Source organism: Pantherophis guttatus, chromosome 8 (genome assembly GCF_059756535.1).
Source record: "Pantherophis guttatus breed Tessera chromosome 8, ASM5975653v1, whole genome shotgun sequence".
Lineage (NCBI taxonomy): Eukaryota > Metazoa > Chordata > Lepidosauria > Squamata > Colubridae > Pantherophis > Pantherophis guttatus.
This window is the reverse complement of record NC_142070.1, coordinates 43,698,861-43,722,118: the sequence shown is the minus strand read 5'-3', so window position 1 is coordinate 43,722,118 and position 23,258 is coordinate 43,698,861. Positions and strand designations below refer to the sequence as shown.

Sequence of the window (23,258 nt, the reverse complement as noted above, 5' to 3'; positions counted from 1 at the left end):
AAATAAACAGGAGAAAGGCCAAAGAATTGGTTAGCATTGAACTGGCTGCACCCCAAACAGGCATGGTAGCAACATATTCACTTTGTACCATTACTTCTTACCCTGGATTAATAACATAGAGTATGGCTTAATTGACTATCTCTTTCCATTTATTCATCTAAGAGAGAATTGTATTACTCCCCTCTCTCTTTCTGGACTGTGTGACTCCAACTGGGATTAGATTTTACCAATGCCATTGAGCATGGAGTTTTATACAAACAGCCTCAAACCTGGTTCCTGCTAAAAAACTCCTTATTTACCGTCCCATCTGAAGTGGGAAAAAATACATTTCAGTCTCCCCCTCCCTTTTTTGTTTTTTGTCACCCACTTTGGGTGCAGGGCTTAGTACAGGGCTCAGCCAGGGCAACCTGCAAACCTTGAGAAACTATTGAATACTGTACTTAAGATGGACAGAAGGAAAGAGTGGATACATGAGATGGCTTCATCCTATGGGCAGGTCATAGAAAGGCCACCCCAAACTTCCGGGGAAGGCTAGCTTGAGATACACAAGTTGCCTTGCAGCTACAGGCACAGGCCGGAGAATAAAAAGCCACCGGCTATGCGATCCTAGCTGTGCCTGCCAGATTAAAGAGGGAGGGCACTAGGGGAGGCAAGCCATCGCTTTCTGGCGGAGGGGGACAAAATTAACTGGGCACCTCACAGCCAGAAGGAACGCCTTTATGACTTGCGGGGGAATATTGTCCCGGGACCGAGCTACCCTCCGCCCCCTCAACCCCCCCCTCTCCCCGGAGTGCCGTCCGGAGCGCGGCTGGGTTGCTTTGCAACTTTCTTGCCACCCTCCTTCGGCTTCCCGTTTCTCACCAGCGTTCCTCAGCTTCTTGTTCCTATACACGGACAGGATCACCAGCAAGTTGCCCAGCAGGTCCACCACGATGGTGAAGATAAGGATGACGGCCAAGGTGGAAGCCACCCAAGGGGGCTTGTCCAAGGTGAGCTGGTCCCTCGGCCCTGAGCCATTCAAGGGCCCGCTCCCATTGACTGGCATGCTGAGAGTCACGCTCACCGGACGCCCATGCCAGCGGTGCAAAGTTGGGCAGCAGAACTTCGTCCCTTTCCTCCGCCCGTCCTTAGGGGAGATGCTAGATGTGGACCAGGCGGGGCGGGGTGGGAGGATAACGGCATCACTCCGTCTCCCCGTCCCTTTGCAAAAGAGCCGAGCCGTCGCTGCCCCTAGCGCCGGACGCTTCCCACCGCCGTGCGCCCCACCTCGCCCCTTTACTCAGACTGGGACGTTATGCATGTGCCTCGTTGAGTTATTTTTATAGCATCCCCACCCCCACCCCCTCCTACTCCTCGTTCCGCCTTCATCGCCCCGACGCTTCGGCTGCTGCCCTTGCGTCCGGCATCCACACCTCAGCGCCTCTTTTCCCCCAAACACACACAAACGCCCCAACAGCCGCCACCGTTGTCTCCAGGTGACATTCCGCGTTGGCGTCTGGCCTCCCCTTCCCGAGACACGTGCGGCGCGAGGGGATTCCAGCTGCCGTCCGAGTGGGCAGCGCGGGCACAGCGCCCTCTTGCGGCCTGCGCGGGAATAAGGGCTTCCATTCACGGGGAAATTGTAAGCGGGGAGGGTCTGTGCGGGCGCGGGCGGGCGCGAGCGCGCAAGGTCCCATTCATTCCCCCCCCCAGGCTTTCCCTCCATTCATCTCTTCGTTCGCTCATTCATGAGTTCTACCGGGGTTCATTCATGAGATTGGTCGTCGGTAGGTCCTGGAGAGGCATCACCCAGCAATTTTTCTATCTTTTGCCACTTGAAGTAGCGGCTGGATAGCCTTCGGGAGGGCTTTTTGGGAGAACGGAAGAGCAAGAGGAAGATGAGGATGAGGAGTTATTTATTTATAATAAATGTGAATTTTATGTACGCTTTCTAAATCGATTTTTAGTTAAATAGGTAAGGAAGGGGAGGAGTGGTTGGGAATGGAGGGAAGAAAAAAAAATACTGATTCTGAATAGACTGCTACACAAATTTCCTTTGAGTACAGTATTTGCTTTGCAGGAGGAATGAGCAGAGAAGGCAACATAGACCTCTGCTTCAGGGGAGGAAAAGAAAACAGCAAAGAAGAGTCCAAATGTCTTATTTTTATTCTTTACCTAAATCAAAATTAGATCCTGTAATGTTTATGCAATATTGCGTATGAATTTAGCAATATTGCTTATGAATCTACCAAAAGATGCAGATTGTGAGATGCAATGCAGATTTTTCAGTTTTTTCACCAGGATGGTCCTATCTGAAACTGGGATCCTTTCCATCCCATCTCTCAGGGGCCTGCTTGATTTTTCAGTGGAGATATTGCCAGCAGAATAATAGTATGCTTATAGAGATTATGAATCAATGCCCGGACAGTGCTATAAACCAGTATTTCTCATCTTTGGAAATTTTAACTTTGACAAACATTGCTGTAAAGTAAACAGTCTAATCTGTGCAAAACAAACAAACAAACAAACAAACAAACAAATAAATAAATAGCAGGGAAATTACTCCTTTTCCCCTCTCAGAGAGAAAGCTAATTGTGTTTATTTTTTAAAGGTGTGTGTCATTAAATTCAATTTGTGTGCAAAACATGTTTATATTATTCAAACAGCCTTAAAAATACTAAGCAAATAGTCCATAGAGCTAAATGCCCTCTCATTTTGGTTTCTAGCTGAAAAGAAAGAACAATGTCTTATATGCTCTTATCAAAGCTCAATATATAATTATTTTGACATTTAGAGACCTGCCCCCTTTCTTTTTTCAAAGGAAAAAAAAATTAGAATTTACTAACCACAATGCACCGATCCTTAACCATTTGGTGATTATGTCATTTTGAAGTCCTTGACACCAAATAATGAAAGATACTGAGCTGGGCTATAAAAAGGAAAAAAAAGCGATCATAATCCAAAGCTTAACAAGCTGAATAACAAACAAATGAAAAAGTAGGAAGTGATAGACATGTAAAAAAAAAAAAAATCTCTAAGAAGATGCAGCAATTTCCTATGGTGGCATGCCATTTGCTAAGAGGGGGAAAAAAAACCTGTGCTAAAAATAGCATCCAGTGCTCTTACACGTGCCTTATGCTACAAGGAAAATTTCTCTGATTTGTACTGATCACAGATTCAGAGGAACAGCGGATCAGAAAGTGAGGAAGAAGGATGATGCATCACTATACTAAGCCAATTTTTGTCAATCGAGCTATTCTTGCGAGAAAACAGACTTGTTAACATCTTTCAAAAATTCAAACAGTATCCAGGATCTCTTTTAATGCCATGGTAATTCAGGCCGGTGTTCAGGTATTATATCTGAAAGAAAGATGATGCTCTGTTTACAATAATCCCCACCATTCAAATGTGGATCATAATTTTGTGCAATATCCAACTTCTCCAACTCTAATCTTTGCTGTCCTAGCTTCAGTGCTGTCTCTCCATTCCTGGAAAACTTGGGATAAAATTTCCTCTGTCATAAATATATACATGTGACATATTTGCACATATGTTTATGTATCTGCGTATGCTGAGTTGCCACAGCTACATCAAAAGACAGCTTGGCTAGAATTATTTCCTTCCAAATTTATACTGCTTTTATTGTACATTGCCCAGAGTCACGATCACGAGATGAGCAACTATATAAAGGTGACATATAAATATTAATTGAAATAATTACTAATTTAAAATAAATTACTTTTAATATAAAGTAGGTTATTTATAAAGTTAATTGATTTCCTGCTGGCATATAATACATATAATTTCCTACTGGCATATAATACATAAATCAGTCACAGACACATGCATGCACACTATCTTACTTGCTGCAGTAGAAAAAGGAAAACAAAAAAGACAGACAGGGCAGGCGAGAAATAATATCTAAGGGAAGGAAAGGGAGTGGAAATGAAAGAAAGAACAAACTAGATGGAAATGATACAGAAATGTGTAATTAAGCAGAGGACAAAAAAGAGAAGGAAGTCTCACTTAGGCATTATCAAAATTATCCTTCTCTAGAGGATAAAAAGCTGTTAGAAGAGACTTCATAAGCGGAGGAAAAAAAAATCCTTGACAGGGTGGGATGTCACCATTTTCCTCCAGGCAAGCATAGTGCTTGATACAGCTCTAATTAATGTAATGAAATAAGTAAATAACGTTCAGTAATGTCAAGAATTTGATATAGAATTAAGGAAGCATAAAAACTTCTTAGTCCAGAAATCATTCTGGAAGTTGGAACAATGCCGCTCCATTTTAGGTAGATCCAATTTTGAAAGATAGGGTGGAAAAGGCACTCAGTGAGGTAAAACCAGAAGCAGAACAGAAGATTGTTCTGAACAAGATGGCTCCAAGTAGTTGTAGATCCCAGAAGTCACTGCCCTGTCCTCATGTTTTCCAACTAAATTGCTTTTTTCTCTCCTTTATGCCTTTCAGTCTACAGTTTTTCATCTTTCTAGTTTGTAAGACTTAGCTTATTTAATTAAAGTAAGTATATTCATATACTATTTTGAAGGATATAATGCTATGCTTACCTCAATACAATTCAGGAAAATGTACCTTTTTATCTATCCTCAGTCAATTGAGTTTCTTGAAATCTTGATGGCCATTCTTTATTATTTCAACTACAGTAATTTATTTTAAAGATATGTCCAGTGCCTGATGCTGTCTCTTTGTGCTGGTATATACCCATTAATGCTGTATTTCAACAATGGTGTAATTAGGTGGTTCATTAAAAGATGTAGTTCTTTCATTTCATTTGGGAAGATGGATCAATTCTGTGTATTTTGTTTTTATGTGATCTCTGCTTACTTTCCAGAACACCAGTTTTGCATGCACTTTAATGAATAAGCATTCAGGTAATCAAGACATGATTCATTACCTTCCCTTTTAAACACAGGTATCTATTTTTTATATACTAAATGTCACCAACATAAACATTGCTGATGGGTAACATTATCCCAAATTCCTTCCTCTCCCCTTTGATTTTCCTTTAATCAAAACATCTAGACCAGGGAGAAGTAGTATTCATTAGCAATGAGCCAAAAATGGCATATGTATTTGAAAGAAAATCCTTTTTCAGCTTGGAGAAGAAATTGAGTTTAGGGAAAATCTTAGGAAGTTTTTGACTTCAAATAATTTTGTAGGAGTTGAATTTGTAATTTGAAGCCTCTAGCTTTCTGCAGTTCAATTAAATTGCAAAGAGGCTATGAATGAATTCCTTCTAGGAGCTATTTCTTATCAGGGATTAAGGGCAACCACATATACTGCAGGTAAATAATAAAATACTTAAGTACACTATCTTAAGTTAAAACATTGGCAAAAAGTTCTACAGTATTTCTTTGAGAATTAGAGAAAAAATAGGAGTTTTTCACAGAAGAAAAAAAATGGAAAACTGGAAAATACATTTTGGTGCAGTATTAATCCATTCTTTCTGCTTTCCTTTTCTTCCTTTGTTCCTTTATTTAACCACTTTTGCTTTTCAATGCTGGCTGAGGAATTCTGGGAAAGAGAGTCCCATGAGGTTGAAAAACACTGTTGTAGAGAGTTCAAGTGGGCAATTTTCTCCATATGGTGTTTCACCAGTTGTAAAAAGCAGTTCTTTGCAGTTGAAATTGTATTATGCCCTATTATTGAAATGCCACTTTAGTGGATGCCATTTTTGATGTAACTACAAATCTCTATAAAATCAAGAAAATGTTCATGTTATAAATCTCTGTTATATGTATTTAATGTTTCAATAGGAAGCCTTATTGCAAATTCTTCCTTGCAAATTTCCCAGCACCTGCCAAAATCACTGACCTCATAAGATTCCATTTACTAGATTTACTCACTCTCAGAAGAGTAAAATTGAATAGAAAGCAGCATTTCTCCAAGGCTAATCATCAAATTTTCTCAGTGATGCTAAATCTCTTTGAAAATATGTTCTCATATTGGTTTTTTTCTAACATACAGATAGTCTTTGATCTATGACCACAATTGGGGCCAGAACATCCATCATTAAGCAATTGTGGTCATTAACTGAGACATTTTATTACCTATGACCTCTTTTGCTGTGATTATTAATTGAATCATGAAGTCAGTTAAGTGAATTGGGCTTTCTCAATTGACTTTGCTTCCCAAAAAGCTCCCTGGGAAGGTCACAAATGGTGATCATGTGACTATAGAACACTGCAACAATCGTTAAAGTGTAAGGACCAGTCATAAGTCACTTTGTCCAGCACTGTCATAACTTTAAATGGTCCTTAATGAATGGTTGCAAGTCGAGGACTACCTGTATTCCCTTACCATCCCTGAAATGCTCTTAAGATCTAATAGTCAAAACTAAAAACAGGTAATCCTCAAGTTACAAATGTAATGGACTCTGCTAATTACATTCGTAACGTAAGGATTCGTAGGCATGAATCACGTAACTTGAATATTATCACTCCCTGCTTTCGCCTACACATTCGCTAATCAAATGTGTGAGTCATTATGTGCATGAGGTATCTCAGGGTGGGGAAGACCATTGGGGGGGGCTACCCAAGGCCTCCCTGACCCAGAGATACCCCCTCCCATCCTGCTGTGCCGGACTCACTTACCTTGCAAAGATCTGTCTCCTCTGCCATGGTTTCTTTCCCTTTGAGGAAGAGGAGAGCAGGAAGATTTCCTTTCCAGCATCCAGTTGGCTTTCAAATGCTTTTCATGCTAAGAGTGAAAGGTTCTGAGGACTGTGATCTCACGTGACTTCAGGCACCTGTTTTTGCAGAGAATGGTGCCTAAAGTCACATGAGATCATGGCCCCCAGAACATTTCACTCTTGGCACAAAAGGCATTTGCAAGCTGACAGGACGCTGGAAGGGAAATCGTCCTGCTCTCCTCTCCTTCAAAGGCAAAGAAACCATGGCAGAAGAGACAGGTCTTTGCAAGGTGAGTCTGGCATGGCAGGATGGGATCGGGAAGCAGTTTTGGGGAGCAGGAGATGGAAATAGGATGAATGTTGCAGTGCCACTCCGGACATTCATAAGGGTGAACAACTGCTATGGTGCTGCAACATTCGTAATTTCAGGACTTTGTTGTAAAAACTTGGGTGGGTGGGTGGGTGGGTAATCGTGTAACTTCAAACTGTTACTAATTAAACTGTCGTAACTAGAGGATTATCTGTATAATTATGTTCTTTGATGCACATAAATAATAGAATCAACTGGGAAATTCTGTTTCAGAAGTTGCACCGACATAAATTTATTTTGATAGTTTGTAAAAGAGGATTTCCAGAGTCACTGTATGTAGGCAGTTCAAGGGTGGAAATCAACAATATGAAAATCCAAAGTTTGTGAAAAGTGCTGAGTTAAACTTCCTCACACTATATAATACAGTTACATTTCGGATTATCAAACTTGATTATTTGAAAGATATGAGGGATAATTTCATTAGGCTTTCTTTCATTCGATAAAGCAAATCTAGGACCTTCTGTTGGCCCAAAATATAGTGGTCCAAGTGCTCACTATTGTTGGGTTGGTGGGTATACATGGTATCTGTTTAATAGGCTCTGTATCAGCTTCTGGATACAATTTGAAATGCTGGTTTTATAAAGACCTCTTGTGACGGCATAAAGTCACAAGACCTCATGTTGGACCTCATCTCCTCACAAGAGATAGCACAACCAGTTCAAGATACAGTTTATAGCAAAATATGATCCCATTTTATATTAATACAAAACATTATGTACTCGATAAACTTGAACAGCTGGAAGTTTTCATTTACTAAGAGCATCACTAATAAACTTAAAAGCTGTTAGTAATTTCTGGCAACAACAGTACGAGTAATCACATAACAACTATTTACCAATTAACTTGCAAGTCTTCCATTCTATTGTGTATTTGTACTACGATAACACATTGTAGTGTAACAGGCAATATATGAAAGACGTCATTCGTAAGTATGTCATCCATCTATCAAGGATGTATTTGATTTTTAAATGAATAAGCTCCTACTGCCACCTAGTGGGTTTATTGCATACAACTAAGGCTTGGCTGCACCTAGCAAGTTTACACTTTTTATATCTATAAATCTATACTACCGATATAGATTTACAAATTTATGTATAAAAGGTATGAAATAGAGTAAACAGAACTAGAGTATTTTATTAATAATTTATTATCTGTAAGAAAAACTGGCTAATGGTAGATTTCAGTAAAAACCTTTACAAGACTGCTGCATCACAAATATACAGACACTATAAAAACTGTGCTGTGATTTTGGTTCTAAACAGGAATGCAGTGGGCCCCAACACACTTTTCAGGAAAAGAAAAAATGGATACTGTTCCAGAGTACAAAACTTGTGTAAGACACTGCTATGTTTTTTTGCCCAGAAAATATCAGATGTGTTTTACAACCTGGAAATTATGTACAGTTGGAAATGCATGAGTTATTACACTGAAATATATAAGCGATAACACTGAATTTCTGTGAGAACACATTTAAATACAGTAAACCTTTGATTTAATGAACTAATAAGGGGAAGTGTATCTGCTACAGCACTCTTTGTATTGTGTAAAATCTGAATCTGCTTTTACAGCTGCACGGTGTATAGGATTCTATATGTACGTATACAGAAGTTATACAGTGTATGGGTCAATTACATCCTCTGCATTGTAAGCTAGAACTGTTCAATCAAGGGTTTACTGTATAGTGATTCCTGAATATAATGTAGCCCAGAGTTTAATGGCACACAGAACACCACTAAATCAGTGGAAATCAAATCTTAAAATTATCTACAAAATCTAGTTAAAATTACTAAAATCAAAACTGTACATAAAATTTACAAAAATATAAGAAAAATGATTTGCTTCTGAATGATATAAATACATTTATCATGCTAAAATGAGGAACTGGTATGTGTTCTTTTTCCTGTTTCTAACATAGACAATGTAAGTACAAAAAAAAAAAAAAACCACACAGGAGATCTGTGATTAATGAAACTGCAGTAGGGGGAAAAAAAGAGAGGAAAAATTGGTTAATACGAGCTGCATATTTCATTGCAGCCATGCCAGTTTTAGTTCACTGAAATAATAGTGCTCAAGCATTGCCAGGGGGGGGAAAAGCTCTCCAAGATTCTCTACAATCCTTTTTCTTTTTAGTTCATTAGCATCCAGGCACTTTTTTTTTTTTGGAGGAAGAGTATCAGACTTCTGTGTGCTGCTGAGGATCAAGGGGAGGAATGATCACATCTTCAAAATGGCTGTCGTCCCCACTTTCATAGTCACTCATCATTACCTCAGACTCCATTTCGCAGCATGCTGACATATCAGAGCATGAAGCTGTGGAAGCGTATGCAGAAATGGACATGTTGTCTACAGGGTCTCTGTTATAGCTTACAGTGTAAGGAGCAAAAGTTTCTGGGAAATTTGTAGGGATTCCATTTATTGTGTTCTGAGGTTCTGAAATATCTGAAGGATAGTGATGGGGGAGATACTGGTTGAGATTGAATCTTTGCCTGCTCCCTACCGAAGACCCTAAACTACCTACAGCAGATACGTCCCTGGACTGCTGTACGGAGTCAAACTGATCATTGTATTCCGGTGGCAAGGGTGGGAGGTCATCAGGAACAGGGAAATCATCTGGTGGAGGTGGGAAGTCACTTTCGATGTCATAACCTCCAGTGTAATAGTCAGCATCAATTGAATTTGGATCTGTGTACAGAGGTGCCGCCTCTTCAACAATTTCATAATTTGGATATTCTTGTATGCCAGGCAGTTGGACGTTTGGCATCCAGTCAGAAGTATCCCAATGATAGCCTGGAGAGCAGAAATAAAGAAAAATTGAGTATCTTGTTCCTGATTTACCATTAATACTGAAAAACCAAAGCAAATGCATCAAGAGCAACTCAGGATTAGAGAATGAATAACTGGAGCAATTTGCCTGTAATGGTTAACAAAGACATTCAGTGTTACAATCACAAGTTCATAAAGTGCCATGCAGTATATAGTTTATTATCCAAGGCTGAGCTATCTTAATTTCAACATATCTTATTACACAAAGTTGTGAAAAGATGTAGCTGACCTCCTATACAGGGCACAGCAAAAGGGTGTCCAACCCTGGCAACTTTAAGACTTGTGAAATTCAACTCCCAGAATTACTCAGCTAGCTGTGGAATTTTGGAAGTAGAAGTCCACAGATCTTTAAATTGCCAATGTTGGACATCCCTTACTGTGTAAGGACAGTATCATTCTTTGGGTAAAAGAATGCAATCACCAATCACCAGGTGCACGGCAGCCACTTACTCAAAGCACTTTCTTTGCATGTAATGCTTATACTCCATTATTCTGATTCGGCTTTATACAGAAATAAGTCTCACTGGGTTTAACAGTATTTTCTTCTCAGTGAAGGTATATGGGATTGCAGGATTTGTCTATTACAGTTAATGGAAATGAGAAAACTTTTTTTTGACCAATTCCTGACTTCAATAATTCTGAAATAGAATCTTTTTTCATCCATTTTTGGCAAACTGACCAATATTGCTTTTCCAGTCTAAAATATGCAGTAATTGTTCAAACTGAATTTCCCCATTTATAATGTATTTTTGATATATCGCAATAGCACTTAGATTGATATACCGTTTCCCAGCCCTCTCTCAGTGGTTTAGAGTCAGCCTATTGTCTCCAACAATCTGGGTCATTTTACTGACCTTGAAAGGATGGAAGGCTGAGTCAACCTTGAGCTGCTCAGAATTGAACTCTTGGAATGAGTAGTAAATTAACCCTGCAGTACTGGATTCTAACCACTGCGCCACCATAGATCTTATATCTGTTTGTGTGTGTGTGTGTGTGTGTATGCATATATGTGTGTTGTCTATATATGTACACACACGAGTACATATTGTAAAGCAAAGTGGGTATTCAGGAACTTTTTTCCTGTTCTTTTATCTTTTAACAGATCAGAACAGACTGCAGTAACTTTAGGATATGTTCTCCTGCTATATAGGAAATAGGTTTGCTTAAATATTACGCATTTTTTCAAAAAAAGCATACACTAAAATAAACATGGAATAAACAGATTTAGGAATAAGCATAGTATGCAAATGGTATAGAAACAAGTTTATTTTTGGTCTAGATTGGGACCAATAAATTTAGGATCTGATTTTTAAAAAAATCAAATTTTTTAATTTTTAATATTACTGTCACTAATATTATCAATGACCAATCGTCTCTTTAACAGAAAGTATAAAATATAATTGAATATCTGATTTTAAAAAAGTATTAGTAGCAGCATTCAGACATTCACATGTCAAAACAAATATTAAGCTAACCATGCAAAAATTTGAAATCTGCTTTGTGTTGTAGAACAAATATAAAATAAAATATGCTGAAAATAAAGGTGAACTGATTATAAAAACATTGTGGTGTTACAAAAAATAACATTTCTCCAATTCATGATAAATTCTAAAAAGGTGTAGTTTAAAACATTGCAATAAAGTGTATGAATTACAACACAAACACACACTAAGCAACCAATTAAAATCAAGTTAGTGCTGTGGACATTTAAATGAGTATCACTGAACATCTACATGCAGAAATCACCTCTTGAATTGCCCAGGTCAGGAACAGCAAAAGACTCTTTAGAAGACAAGTGAAAAAGAGGACGAAAATACACAGTTGATTAGTTCCAAAACTCTTAATGGCCCCAAATCCTATATGATGTCATGATAATGGCACACAAATTCATGTTCATTTTTATCTATTATAGTTATGGAATTATGTAGCTAAAGGCTGAAATCTGTGAAGGAACGTTAGATTAGTAGCTAGATGATAATAACATTCATCAAATAGCCTTATAAAAAGGGCTTCTGAAAGTAACCTCAGTTTCAAAAGGTGATCCTGTATCTCAATCAACTTTTAGGTACACAAAATTAGTTATGTGCCTCCTTGAATCTAATGGAAATGCTTATTATGAACCTGACAAACTTCCAAATCATCAGGGATATCCTTAGGTTCCCCTTAGTTACGAAGACACTCAACTATCAAGCATGCAGTAAACACCCTTTTGTATGTGGTTCCTAAACTTTGGAATGTATACCTTAAGTAGGAGAGTTGGGTCCCATTGTCCCAAAATTTGGAAAATTGGTAAAAGCACTTTTGGCCAAGCTTAACTTACCTGATTTAATTACTGATTTCATAGGGCTTTTAATTTGTTTTAGCTTATATTTTGTACTTTTACTGTTGCAAGCTTAATGGTCAAATAGATAGGAAGATGTGATACAAATCCAATATTTAAATAACAACAGTAAATATCTGAGACCTACGCAATTTTTGTGAAGTATAAATCTTGATCTTGTTTGGTTTATTTTTATGTCCACACTGATCTTGCACACTACTATGAGTAATATGAGGATTACTGATTATTTTTTATAAAATAAAAACATTTTAAGTCTAAAGGTTGATGAATACCGTGTTTCCCCAAAAATAAGATCCTCTCTTATATTTTTTTGAACCCCGAAATAAGCGCTTGGCCTTATTTTCGGGGAGGTCTTATTTTGGGGCGCATGGAGCAAAATGGGGCTCTTCTTGCCATCTTAGCTGATTTCCAGCTCTGTCTCCCTTACCCTAGCCAGAGGAAATGGCAGGGACATGCTGCGCATGCGTTTGAATATTTTCGGGAAGGGTTTATTTTCAGAGCGGGCTTATTTTGGGGATGTGTGTGTTATTTTAGTGCATGCGCTCAAAAGCCCAATTAGGCTTATTATCTGGGGAGGTCTTATTTTTGAGGAGACGTGGTATGTATAACTGACTGGATCCATTTCATTTTATTTACTTTTCTAGGGCCCTGCTAATTGTGGCTACATGATCTATTCTAACCATGTTAAGGGGCCACCGGGTATTGACTTAGTCCTTAGGCTTTTTCTTTAAAAAAAAGTGTTTATGTGTACATTATTGTAAGACATGGGTTTTCCACAGACTTCTGATTCTATGTTACTTGTAGATGGAAGTATTTATAAGATGGGCATGTTTGTGGACAGTGGCTTTGTAGCATTTAGAGAATATGTGTGATTTTATGTTAGTTGCCTCCCCTAGGTTACATCGGGAACTTCCAGGAACAAAGATCATCCATTACTCGTCCTCTTCTTCCTACTCTTAGTTATCACACACATGAATGGAACCACATAAGTAACACTTTCTGAAATATTTCAGAAATACCACTTGTAGTAATTGTTGTTATAGAAGATATGCAGATGTATGTATTTCTATATACAGAACATATAATTAACACAATTAGTTTCATATTGTTATTGCTGGAATAATTGTTTTAGTGGTCAATTATCATTCTGCCCTAATATGATGTCTTTCAGCTGTGTTTGGAATAGATTCCTTTATCTCTTGTTCTGTCATCTTGTAGAAAAATTCTGATAATTCTGAGAATTGTGACATATATTTGGAGAACACTACAGGAGTTTGCTGCATTCAAAGAGCCAATATAGATTCGCAGAATTCAGTCCTATTGTACAGTCACCTTACACTAACCTGAATGCCAAGAAAAATAAGATCTGAAATAATAGTTGTTCTAACACACTAATTTAAAACAGCTCCTACACTGCAAACTATTCTGTCTTCCCAGCCAATAGGGTACATCTGTATGCATAAAAATAAATTAAAATAACTTTTTCAGTATGGGATGAAATCTATATGCAGAATGGTGAATATCTGAACATTATTTATTTATTTATTGGTTCGATTTATATGCTGCCCTTCTCCGGAGACTCAGGGCGGCTTACAATGCGTTAAGCAATAGCCTTCATATTTTTGTATATAGCTGATTAGCAGGGCTTTCGGCCTCCCCTAAGCGGTGTTCTTTTTTATACAAAGTCAGCTTATTGCCCCCACAATCTGAGTCCTCATTTTACCTACCTCGGAAGGATGGAAGGCTGAGTCAACCCTAAGCCTGGTGAGATTTGAACTCCAATAATTTGAATTATTCCATTTGGATTATGCCTTTCATGTAAGTAAAGAATGAATGTATGCAAAATGGAAAAAATTCTGACAAAGAACTGAATTGAATTCTATATGAACTGAAATGAATATCTATATTACTATTTGTTATTCAAACTGATTGCAGCCATTTAATAACATTCTCACCAATATTATTATAGAGGTGTGGGCAAAGAGATTGCTTTATTCGGAGGAATCCTTCATTGCCGAATACTTGAGCTGAAATATAAATCAGTGTCTTGCTGTTTCATAATTTATACTTTTTATCAGTACAATAAACTCTTGATCTGCATTCTACTATTGACACCAATGTATTCCAATCTGATTCCCTCCAGATGTATTTAGACATTATGAACATCTCAGCTAGAAATTCCTGCAAAGTTCTAATTTATCTGGAGATTTACTATGGTGGATGAAGATGCATTATTAGACAAACTTTTAACTGTTATGCTTTATGCCTTAATTCCATTGTTGTAAACAATCCCATTAGCTATCTAAACATGAAGACAGAAAAAGGGAACTCTTTACAGTTCTATAGTATTTAGAAGGCTTTTAGAATGTAAATCATGGGTGAATAGATTTTGGGTTGATGAAGCCCCCAACTTCATCCCATTCACACTCATTTCCCTCCCTTTTCTCAGGAGGGTGAAGCTTTCAATTTTCTCTACAATCACAACCATCACTAACACTATTTCAACCTCCCAATACTGAAAAATTTTCAGTATGGAAATTTGCATATGGGAGCTGCATCAGAGGAATAAAGTTAGAATTAATGACAGGAGCATTTTAGGATTTTGCTAAAATTCACAAGATCAGATTGTTTCAGTTTGCTTAGAAACTCTCCCACAATGGCTGCCAGCACTCTCTGGGTTTCAGTGCCATCTAAGAACTAGATGTGATGGCCATAAACTCAATATGCATGGGAATAAGCTCAAGTAATAAAGAAACACACCATCGAGACATTGCTCAGATAAAAGAAAACTGAGTCTAGGACAGAACTGTGAAGAATCTCAGACAGGATCCTCTCTAGTTTTCATAGATGAAGCAATTTTAAGAAAACATGGCTGAAATGATTAAGGTTACTTTAAGAATGCATTTACTTTCACACATTTATGTAAATTCATATGGGGTAAACTGAGGCAGAGATACAAGGAGCTGCTCAAAGCCATCTAGTCAATAACTATTGCATTTAGATAAGTATCTGACTTCAAAACATCCCTGATTTGCATGAACTTCACAAATAGCTATTGCTCATTTTATGCATCTTGAGGATTGTGGAATGTTACCATTCATATTCTTGAATTTAGTGCCATTTGAGTATTACAGAGCTTCTGTGTGGATGTGAACTTTTGGGATATCAAGTCAGAATAATACAGGGGTACATTAGACATCTCATCCTACATAAATCAATAAAGATATCTTTTAAAAATATATATACCAATATATACAGCACACATTGTCAAATCGACACATTACTAATAATAAAGCAAATTTGTACATTATCTTCCAATGTTTCCGTGTTAAAATACAGGGCATGCAATAAATAAAAATGAAAACTATATACCTTCTTTTCCCACCGAGTCAACAACAGCATTGACAAGGTGTATTACAGTCACTAGGGAAGCTTGTAAAAAGTATGGAAGGAGTAAGTTAAAAAAGAAACCTATGATTAGCAACCATTTCAAATAGCACATAACATTATGTCAACATGAACTAATGTAAGACTTATATGTTTTATAAAAATTACATGCAATGTAAAGCTTGAAACAATTCTCTATGTACACCCACACAAAACATATATCCCCCCGCCACACAAACAGATTAGCACTAGCATTGCTTCATTTTGATTATATAGAAATATTGAATTACAGTTTCTAGTAGAATGAAAACATTTTCAACCTGCAAATATCAACGATCAATCCTATCCACATGAATGGCTTACAAAGGTTACCAAAACTAAAAATGGATTGCGAAGAGAAACATGCACTATCATTTATACTCATTCACTCTTCTTTTCAAACATGTATATAGATTGTCAAACACAAATGCAATACAGCAATTATAAATCGCACACATGAATAGTTACTTTTCAGAAAACAGAAGTGGGTTCAAGCCTTTCACTATTGCACTAATCTTTTTGGAGAAAAGCATCAATTTACCAGGATATGCATCATCAAGAAATTCCTACACTGCACCTGGGCTCTATTTGTTTTGAATTAGGTCTGAATTAGGTCACTATCAAGTTGCAGGAAACACCTTCAGATTTACTGATACAAAAAAGTTGAGTTTTAAAAAGTGTGAGGAATGACAGTCAGAGCAATTAACCCCAAATAGATTCTGTTTTAGGACTATGTGTATCCCCTGTGGCTTGCCACCTGCGTATCTGCAAGCACTCATTTATTAAGGAAATAAATACAATCCAGTACATAATCCATCTTTTGTGCAGGCAAGATGTAGAGGAACAGGTGTCCTAGCAAGTATTACGAGAAGGTTAGATTGACACCTGGAAAACTGACAGGTAAAAAGGTAGTGGTAGGGATAGAAAAGAAAGGAGAGGGGAAGAATATTTTACAAAATCTTTTGAAAAACACAGGGACAGAGTCTGTGGGTTTTTCTCCCCATAGAATAAAATTGAGGTAGCTTTTAATAGGTTAAGGCAGGAATTTTATAGAAACTAGTTCAGAATAAGCAGAAGCAATGGCCAGAAGACAATTAGGATTAATGTTAGTGGAAATAGAGGTGGAACAAGGAAGCATAAAGTGGAACAGTATTTCAGAGAGGTTTAATTACATTTTTGAATTGTGCTTTTAAGTTTGCGTTTGCATTTTATTTTGTTAGCTGCTCCAAGCAGCCTTAATTGAGTGTAAAGTGGAATACAAAATGAGATGAAGTTGACAATATTGAAAAAGGAAGTCTGTTACTAGAAGTAGTAGGACATAAGAAAAGCAGTGTGAAAGTTAAACTATGGAGGGTGGAAGACGCTTTGATATATGCAGCCAAATTGCTAGCTCTATTTCTCTGTTTCTTCTTAATTATTATCTGAGCAGGCTGCATCATGCTTGGAGCTCCAAAATACTTTCAGCTGCAGTCTGCAATTATGATATTTGTCATTGCTATTTTTTTCTTATCATGCTGTATTATATTAACTTATTTGGAAACAGCATTCAGATTTACAGAAAGAAAGAACAATTTCTATAGTGAGAAAAAACAGGAGCACATTTTGAAACTTCTGCAAATTTACAAAAAGCATTATCTACTAAGACACACATACACACACATCCGATTAAAAAAGCCAGAAATCAATAAAATTTACTTTTTTAAAGTAATAAAAGGAAGTTTTAAGATGTAACATTTTTATCAGAAAAATATGTTTTGATATACTAATTAAAATTTACAAAAATGTTTTTAAAACAGCAGGCTTAGTGGTAATTTAAAGGAGAAAATACTTAAGGTTAAGTCAAATTTGAAAAATAAAAACAGATTTTCTGGATATATTGGATGGATCAGGCAACTTTCAGAATGTTTTCCTGTTAAGATTATAGTCTGATTTTGTTAAGTGGAATATTTTTAATGCACAAAGTGCATATTATGCCATGATAAAGACTAAAGGGATATTTAGTCCCTATCGTGGCATAAAGCAGATTGCAAGACATTTATAACAAAGCCCCACCAGACAACTTCCTTCATTACTTATGTAATCAGACTTACAAGCAAATCCCTTATACTCTGCTTTCGCTCAGTACTGCTCTGATCCATATGGGAGCTGAGGCAGCAGCAGCAGCAGCAAGGGGAAAAAAAGGAAACAAATAAAGCTGTAATCCAATTTTAGACGTTTAAAGCCTCACATTAGCATCAAACAGCTAATGTTTATACTTCCAAAGGATTATTTTACAAAGGAATTATTTAGTCGTATCTATCATCAATTACCTATCAAACAAAGATATATTAACCGATTTAACAACTTTACTGAGCTAATTTATATTATGTGAAACATGTACATTCCTATAGAATATTATGATATTGGTTATGATAGTGTAAAACAGGTATCTGGTGATGAAAGTTAAGGAGATTGATGGTGCTGCACAAATCCCACAAGGAAAGTTGTAATTCTATATGTCTGGAGAACCCCAAGCTGAAGAAGACTAAAATGTAGCAATGAACAATAAGGATCCATTGTGTACCTACCGTTGTCATCACATGATTCTGACTGGAATGAACTGAGGGACTGGACCTCAGACATACTTTCCCGAGCACTGTAAGGCTGAGACCCCTTTTCTTCCAGAGGCTTCTTTGGCAGGCAGGAGTCAAGATCCACAACTTTAGCTAAGGAAGAAACCCCCCCCCACAAAATAAGAATCATCAGAATGAAACCATCTACCTCATAAAATAGCCAAAAACTATAAAAAGAACATGAAAGATATGTACAATTTTTATTAGGTGTGCCTTTCTGAAGATCTCACCTAGGCTTAATGAAAGGGATTGAAAGCAGATATTAGCTGCTATAAACAATATGTTTCCACAAAGAACACAACAGAGAGGGGTAAATGGATCCTTACTTCTCCAAGTTGTGCTTGGAGAAGATGCCAAGCTCCTCCAAGGAGATGCCAGTGATTGGGTAATTGTCCATAGATACAACATATAGATCAGCATTGCTGGCCACTGCTTATGCCCTCTTCCCAGATTGTGCACTTAGGGATAATGACTACTGCCAAAACTATGGTTATGCAGAAGTGCCAGACAAAGAGAAAGGATTCTCTTTTTCTTTCTCTTCCATCTGAAACATCCTGTAACACTGGGGAAAAGGAGACCTTCAATTTCACGGTATACATCCCCTAAATCCTATGTCCCCTCCTACAAGATGCATATTATAAAATGATTAAGAGGCTTGAGCAGTCAATATTTTTAATTTCTCCTCACTCCAACTTTTTGTAAGTTCTTGGTGTTTTCAATACTAAAGTAATTCTTATTTTAACATATATGAAACTAGGAAAGTAGAATGTTCCTTTCTGCTCTACAAAAGCTAAAAAGCTCTACAAAAAAAACCCCACAAAAGTAAAAACAGGATTTTCTGTCCTTAGTGTTCTATTTAATCAAGAAGTTTCCTCTCTAATTAAAAATTTTCTTAATTCTATGGTCTCAAACTCTAGAATCTCATAAGTCTACATGGAAGAGGAGAAAGGAGGAAATGCTACATTACTTTTTTTCCAGAAGTGCATACATATCTACTGCTTGAGTTTCCAAGTCTTTCTGACTGTACAGAAAAGAGTTTTCTATTTTTGTATGATCACATTTTGCTTGCATTCAACCATCCTAATTAACTATCAGAGGGAATAATTTACTACATAACATAAGTGGTAAAAAGTGACTTGTTACTTGATGTTTAGCTTACACTCTAAATTGCCCCCCGTCATTTTATTCCTAGTTTATGATTGATAATGTTATTGCAAGACACGTCTCAACATCCTATCAGCAAACCATTTTTAATAGAAAGAAAAGCAGCACTTACTGTCATAATCAAAGTCCCAGCTGGGTTTCTGTATTGAGTCACTGTCTGATGGAGAATTGGATGGAGGAGGCGGTGGCAAATTAGGAGCTACACTGCAAACAGCCACTGTTTTTCTATGACCATGTACAGAGTCAGGGTTAAAAGTAGTAAACTCTGGATGTTCTGGAATAGTGGAACCTTCAAAAGAATTTCTGTCCAAGTTGTTTCTAGAGTCACTTGGAATGCTCGGAGTATATGAAATGGGGCGTACAGGCACCTGAGGCGGAATGTCAGAATAAATGTTCTTATTCAGTTTGGAATCAAAGTATGGTCTTTGCAAGAAAGCTGTTGTGGTTCCTAGGTGTTTGTCTTCTGATTGTGGCTGGCTTTTCCTCTTTTTTCTGATCATTCGGCGACAGACAACGAAAACCCCCACTAATATTAAGATTATTGCTATGAAAATGATTATTCCAATTACTTCGGCTAAGCCAATGTTCCACGAAGTTGACACAAATTTGTTAAGGACCTCAACACAATGTTTTCCTCCAAATCCATGACTACAGTTACAGTTATAAGCACCATATGTATTCTCACACAGAGCGCCATTCTGACATGGGTTTTCGATGCATTCATCGACATCAGTTAGACACCTGCAAAACATTAAAAGATGTTGAGGGTCTGTGAATACTAACAGCATATATCCAGGTTATCACAAGTTTAGAGATACCAAGATTCTTATAATACAAATTGTAGTGGGCTGTAAAGTAATCTGAACTCCTGCAGGGAACAAAAAATAAGTTCACTTTTCTAAGCCAATCAATCACAGCAAACTAAAACCTGGTTATCCTATTGCCATCCAACCATTTTGCTTAAGTTACTCTTCCATTCTGATCCACTTTCCCAATTGGTTGGTGGTCATCCCAACAAGTTAGTGGGAGATAAGGTTCTTCTACTTTGGTTTCTGCTATCTGGGGACTGTTGCTTGGAATATGAGAATATGTCACAAATAGCTGCTGCGAAAAATAATTTCAGGACTACAGCATTGCATTGGCAAAAGAAAAAAAGTTAATGCATGGTTAGGTGGAAAGGAAGATAGCGCTATGGATAAGAGGAAAGACTGCCTTTAGTTAATAATTGGTTCTGATTACAGCAGAATGGGATTTTTCGAAGTGACTGTTCTACAGATAAAATCATTGCTCATAAAATTATATACTAAGGAGGTCCAACTTTGACAAATTAAGACTTGTGGACTTCAACTCCCAGAATTCACCAGCCATTCATTCTGGAAGTTGAAGTCCACAAGTCTTAAAGGTGCCATGATTAGACACCCCTATTCGATGGTCAAACAGCTGAGCACAATTAAGCACTTTGTTGCCATGATGGTGAAGATGAAGAATTCCCTAACCTACTCAACACTTTTCTAGGCCGACAGTTACAAAACCTTTTTTTACAGCTATTATTACTCTAAAACTCTAAAACTAATGCTAAAATTTGGTGGGGCACATTGCTTTCCTATGTTTCTCAACACTTACTATTTTTGCAAACAGGTGTCTTAGGGTGCACATTTGCTATAATCCAGTGATAAGCAGAAAGTAAATATTTTTTCTTGAATGCCAATACTTGTGACAAGTTCCCTTTTGCAGATGAGGTTTTGCTATGCTGCTGCACTCACCACACATATCCCAGGGATGCCCCCTTGCCCAACGCCTGGATCCCAGGCCATCAGCAGGAAAAAGACAACGGCGAAAGTTAAATCGGGGCAGCAAGAATTTGACATAAAGTACAAAGCAGCCAAAAAGGTGGACATATTGAGAGAGTGGAAAATAGGCAGGAGGAAGGAGCTGAAGCACCCTGATAGTCATAATTGCAGGCAGACTGCCAAACGTCTGATTTTTTATAACAGGACCATGGGGATGCCGCATTGCAACTTCAGAAACTAATTATACTTCTGTCATACTCTCTGTCTTTCCTTCTATCTTTTCTAGCATTGAAGTTTTCTCCAGAGAGCTAGCTCTTCACATAATTTGTCTGAAGTAGGATAATTTAATCCTGATTATTTGTACCTCTAGTAAAAACTCTATTGATTTATTCAATGATATGTTTATTTTCTTGGCTGTCCATTGTATTCTTGGAAGTGTTCTCCAACACTAAAGCTCAAAAGCTTCAATATCCTTCCTATCCTGTTTCTTCAATTTCCAACTTTCACTTCCATAGAGTGTCACAGGAATCTGATAGCTTGCACTATTCTGATCTTTGTAGGGTTGTACATACTCATGGCACCTGAATATCTTTTCATGAATGCTCTATCAGGTTCTAGTCTGATATATTTCTTGACTGCGTGTAATTTTGCCCATTACCACTATAACTGAGCCATCCATCTTGCTTGACCCCAAAAGGCAGAAGCTATCTATCACTTTGATATCTTAATTATTAATCCTAAGGCTGATGTTGTATCTGTTGTCATTAGTTTCATCTTCTTTATATTTATTTGTTTCAATATGTACTTTGGCTTTCATTACTAGAAGTTGCAGATCCTTTGCTGTTATATCTATGTCATCAACATAGTATATTTTATTGGTGTTTCTTCTTCCAATTTTAAAACCATGCTTAAAACCATCTTACATTAGTATAGTATTAGGCTATTTTACAACACATAGTCAATTCATATGATATAGCAAGCTTCATTTTCTTTAAAAAAATTCTAATTTATTATCCCAACAACTTTTGCTTTATGCAATTCAAGCAATTTGCTGGCTTGTGCTGTAAACAGTTCTATTTGTACTTTATAGGTTAAGTCTTTAAACAAAATCAACTAGAGACCTGCCTCAACACCATAGCAACAATATTATACTTGTGCTATCCATGGTTTGCTGGCTGCACAGAAAAAGCCAGTGGGGATACCTATTCACTGATAAAACTAAAATTTAGTCAGGTCCTCATGTTATCATGTGTCAAATGAACATAGTAATACAAGTTATCTTTGATCAGAATGTTCTGTATTTAGAGACCATTCCAGGACCATCTTCATAGTTAAATTTATGTTTCAGCCTCTTATGATAGAACTAAGCTTTAAAAATGGGTATGTAATATTATGGGCCACTAACCCCTCTTGTAAGAATTTTTATTCCAAATGCTATGGAAACTGGAGCAATGAAAACTGTTAACTGTACAAAAGATACCCACCTCTCACCATGAAAACCGGCTTCACATTCACAAACAGGTCCATCTAAGCTATCAATACATTTGCCACTGTTTTTACAGGGGTTGTCTTTGCAATATGGACCAATCTGACACCTAAGGGAAAAAATAATAGTCAATTACCTCCTAAATCGATCATTCAAACTTGATGAGATATGAATGTCAGCATAAGCGCACCAGCGTGCCTACCGTCCCAGTCCTACTGTCCCCATTTATATGTAATCATTCTATGTGTTTATGGCTATGTTTTGCCTATTTATATCCTTTTATTTGTGCTATTTTTTTTTCATGTGTCCATGTCTATGTCTATACTGTTACTTGTTTCCTTGTGCTTGTTGACAATAAATAAATAAATAATAAATAATATTCAGCCAGGGCTCTGTGGAAAGTTATTTTGTGTAGTAAATAGCATAGGTCACAATAGGATTCCAGGATTATTAACATTTATCCTGCCTATGTATTTGCCCAGACCATAAACAGATCTGAATATCATGGATTTCAACTGCATTTTTTGTACAATTCTTGTAGGGTGAATCTTGATTTTTCAATAAATGTGCATTCCACAAAATCCACAGAAAGTTTTGACTCTCCACAAGAATGAC

General features: G+C 37.2%; 2 protein-coding genes across 7 annotated transcripts in view; both read right to left on the bottom strand.

The window, feature by feature from the left end:
* MTNR1A (melatonin receptor 1A) overlaps positions 1-1,537 on the bottom strand; it is a 30,415-nt gene extending 28,878 nt beyond the window's left edge. The window contains exon 1 of the mRNA XM_034442681.3: positions 862-1,537. Coding sequence (XP_034298572.2) covers positions 862-1,045 — 184 coding nt within the window. The 5' untranslated portion in view covers positions 1,046-1,537. The remainder of the gene's footprint in view (positions 1-861) is intronic.
* A 6,595-nt stretch (positions 1,538-8,132) lies between these two features.
* FAT1 (FAT atypical cadherin 1) overlaps positions 8,133-23,258 on the bottom strand; it is a 138,621-nt gene continuing 123,495 nt past the window's right edge. For 3 of the 6 annotated variants that reach the window (XM_034401509.3, XM_034401512.3, XM_034401510.3), the window contains exons 24-28: positions 22,642-22,752; positions 19,480-20,108; positions 18,159-18,296; positions 11,571-11,606; positions 8,133-9,788 (exon numbers count right to left, since the gene is read on the bottom strand). In XM_034401509.3, coding sequence (XP_034257400.2) covers positions 9,175-9,788; positions 11,571-11,606; positions 18,159-18,296; positions 19,480-20,108; positions 22,642-22,752 — 1,528 coding nt within the window. In that variant the 3' untranslated portion in view covers positions 8,133-9,174. Of the gene's footprint in view, positions 9,789-11,570; positions 11,607-15,537; positions 15,598-17,681; positions 17,737-18,158; positions 18,297-19,479; positions 20,109-22,641; positions 22,753-23,258 lie in introns of all 6 variants that reach the window. The other 3 variants (XR_015729110.1, XM_087874681.1, XM_087874680.1) reach the window with 3 other exon arrangements.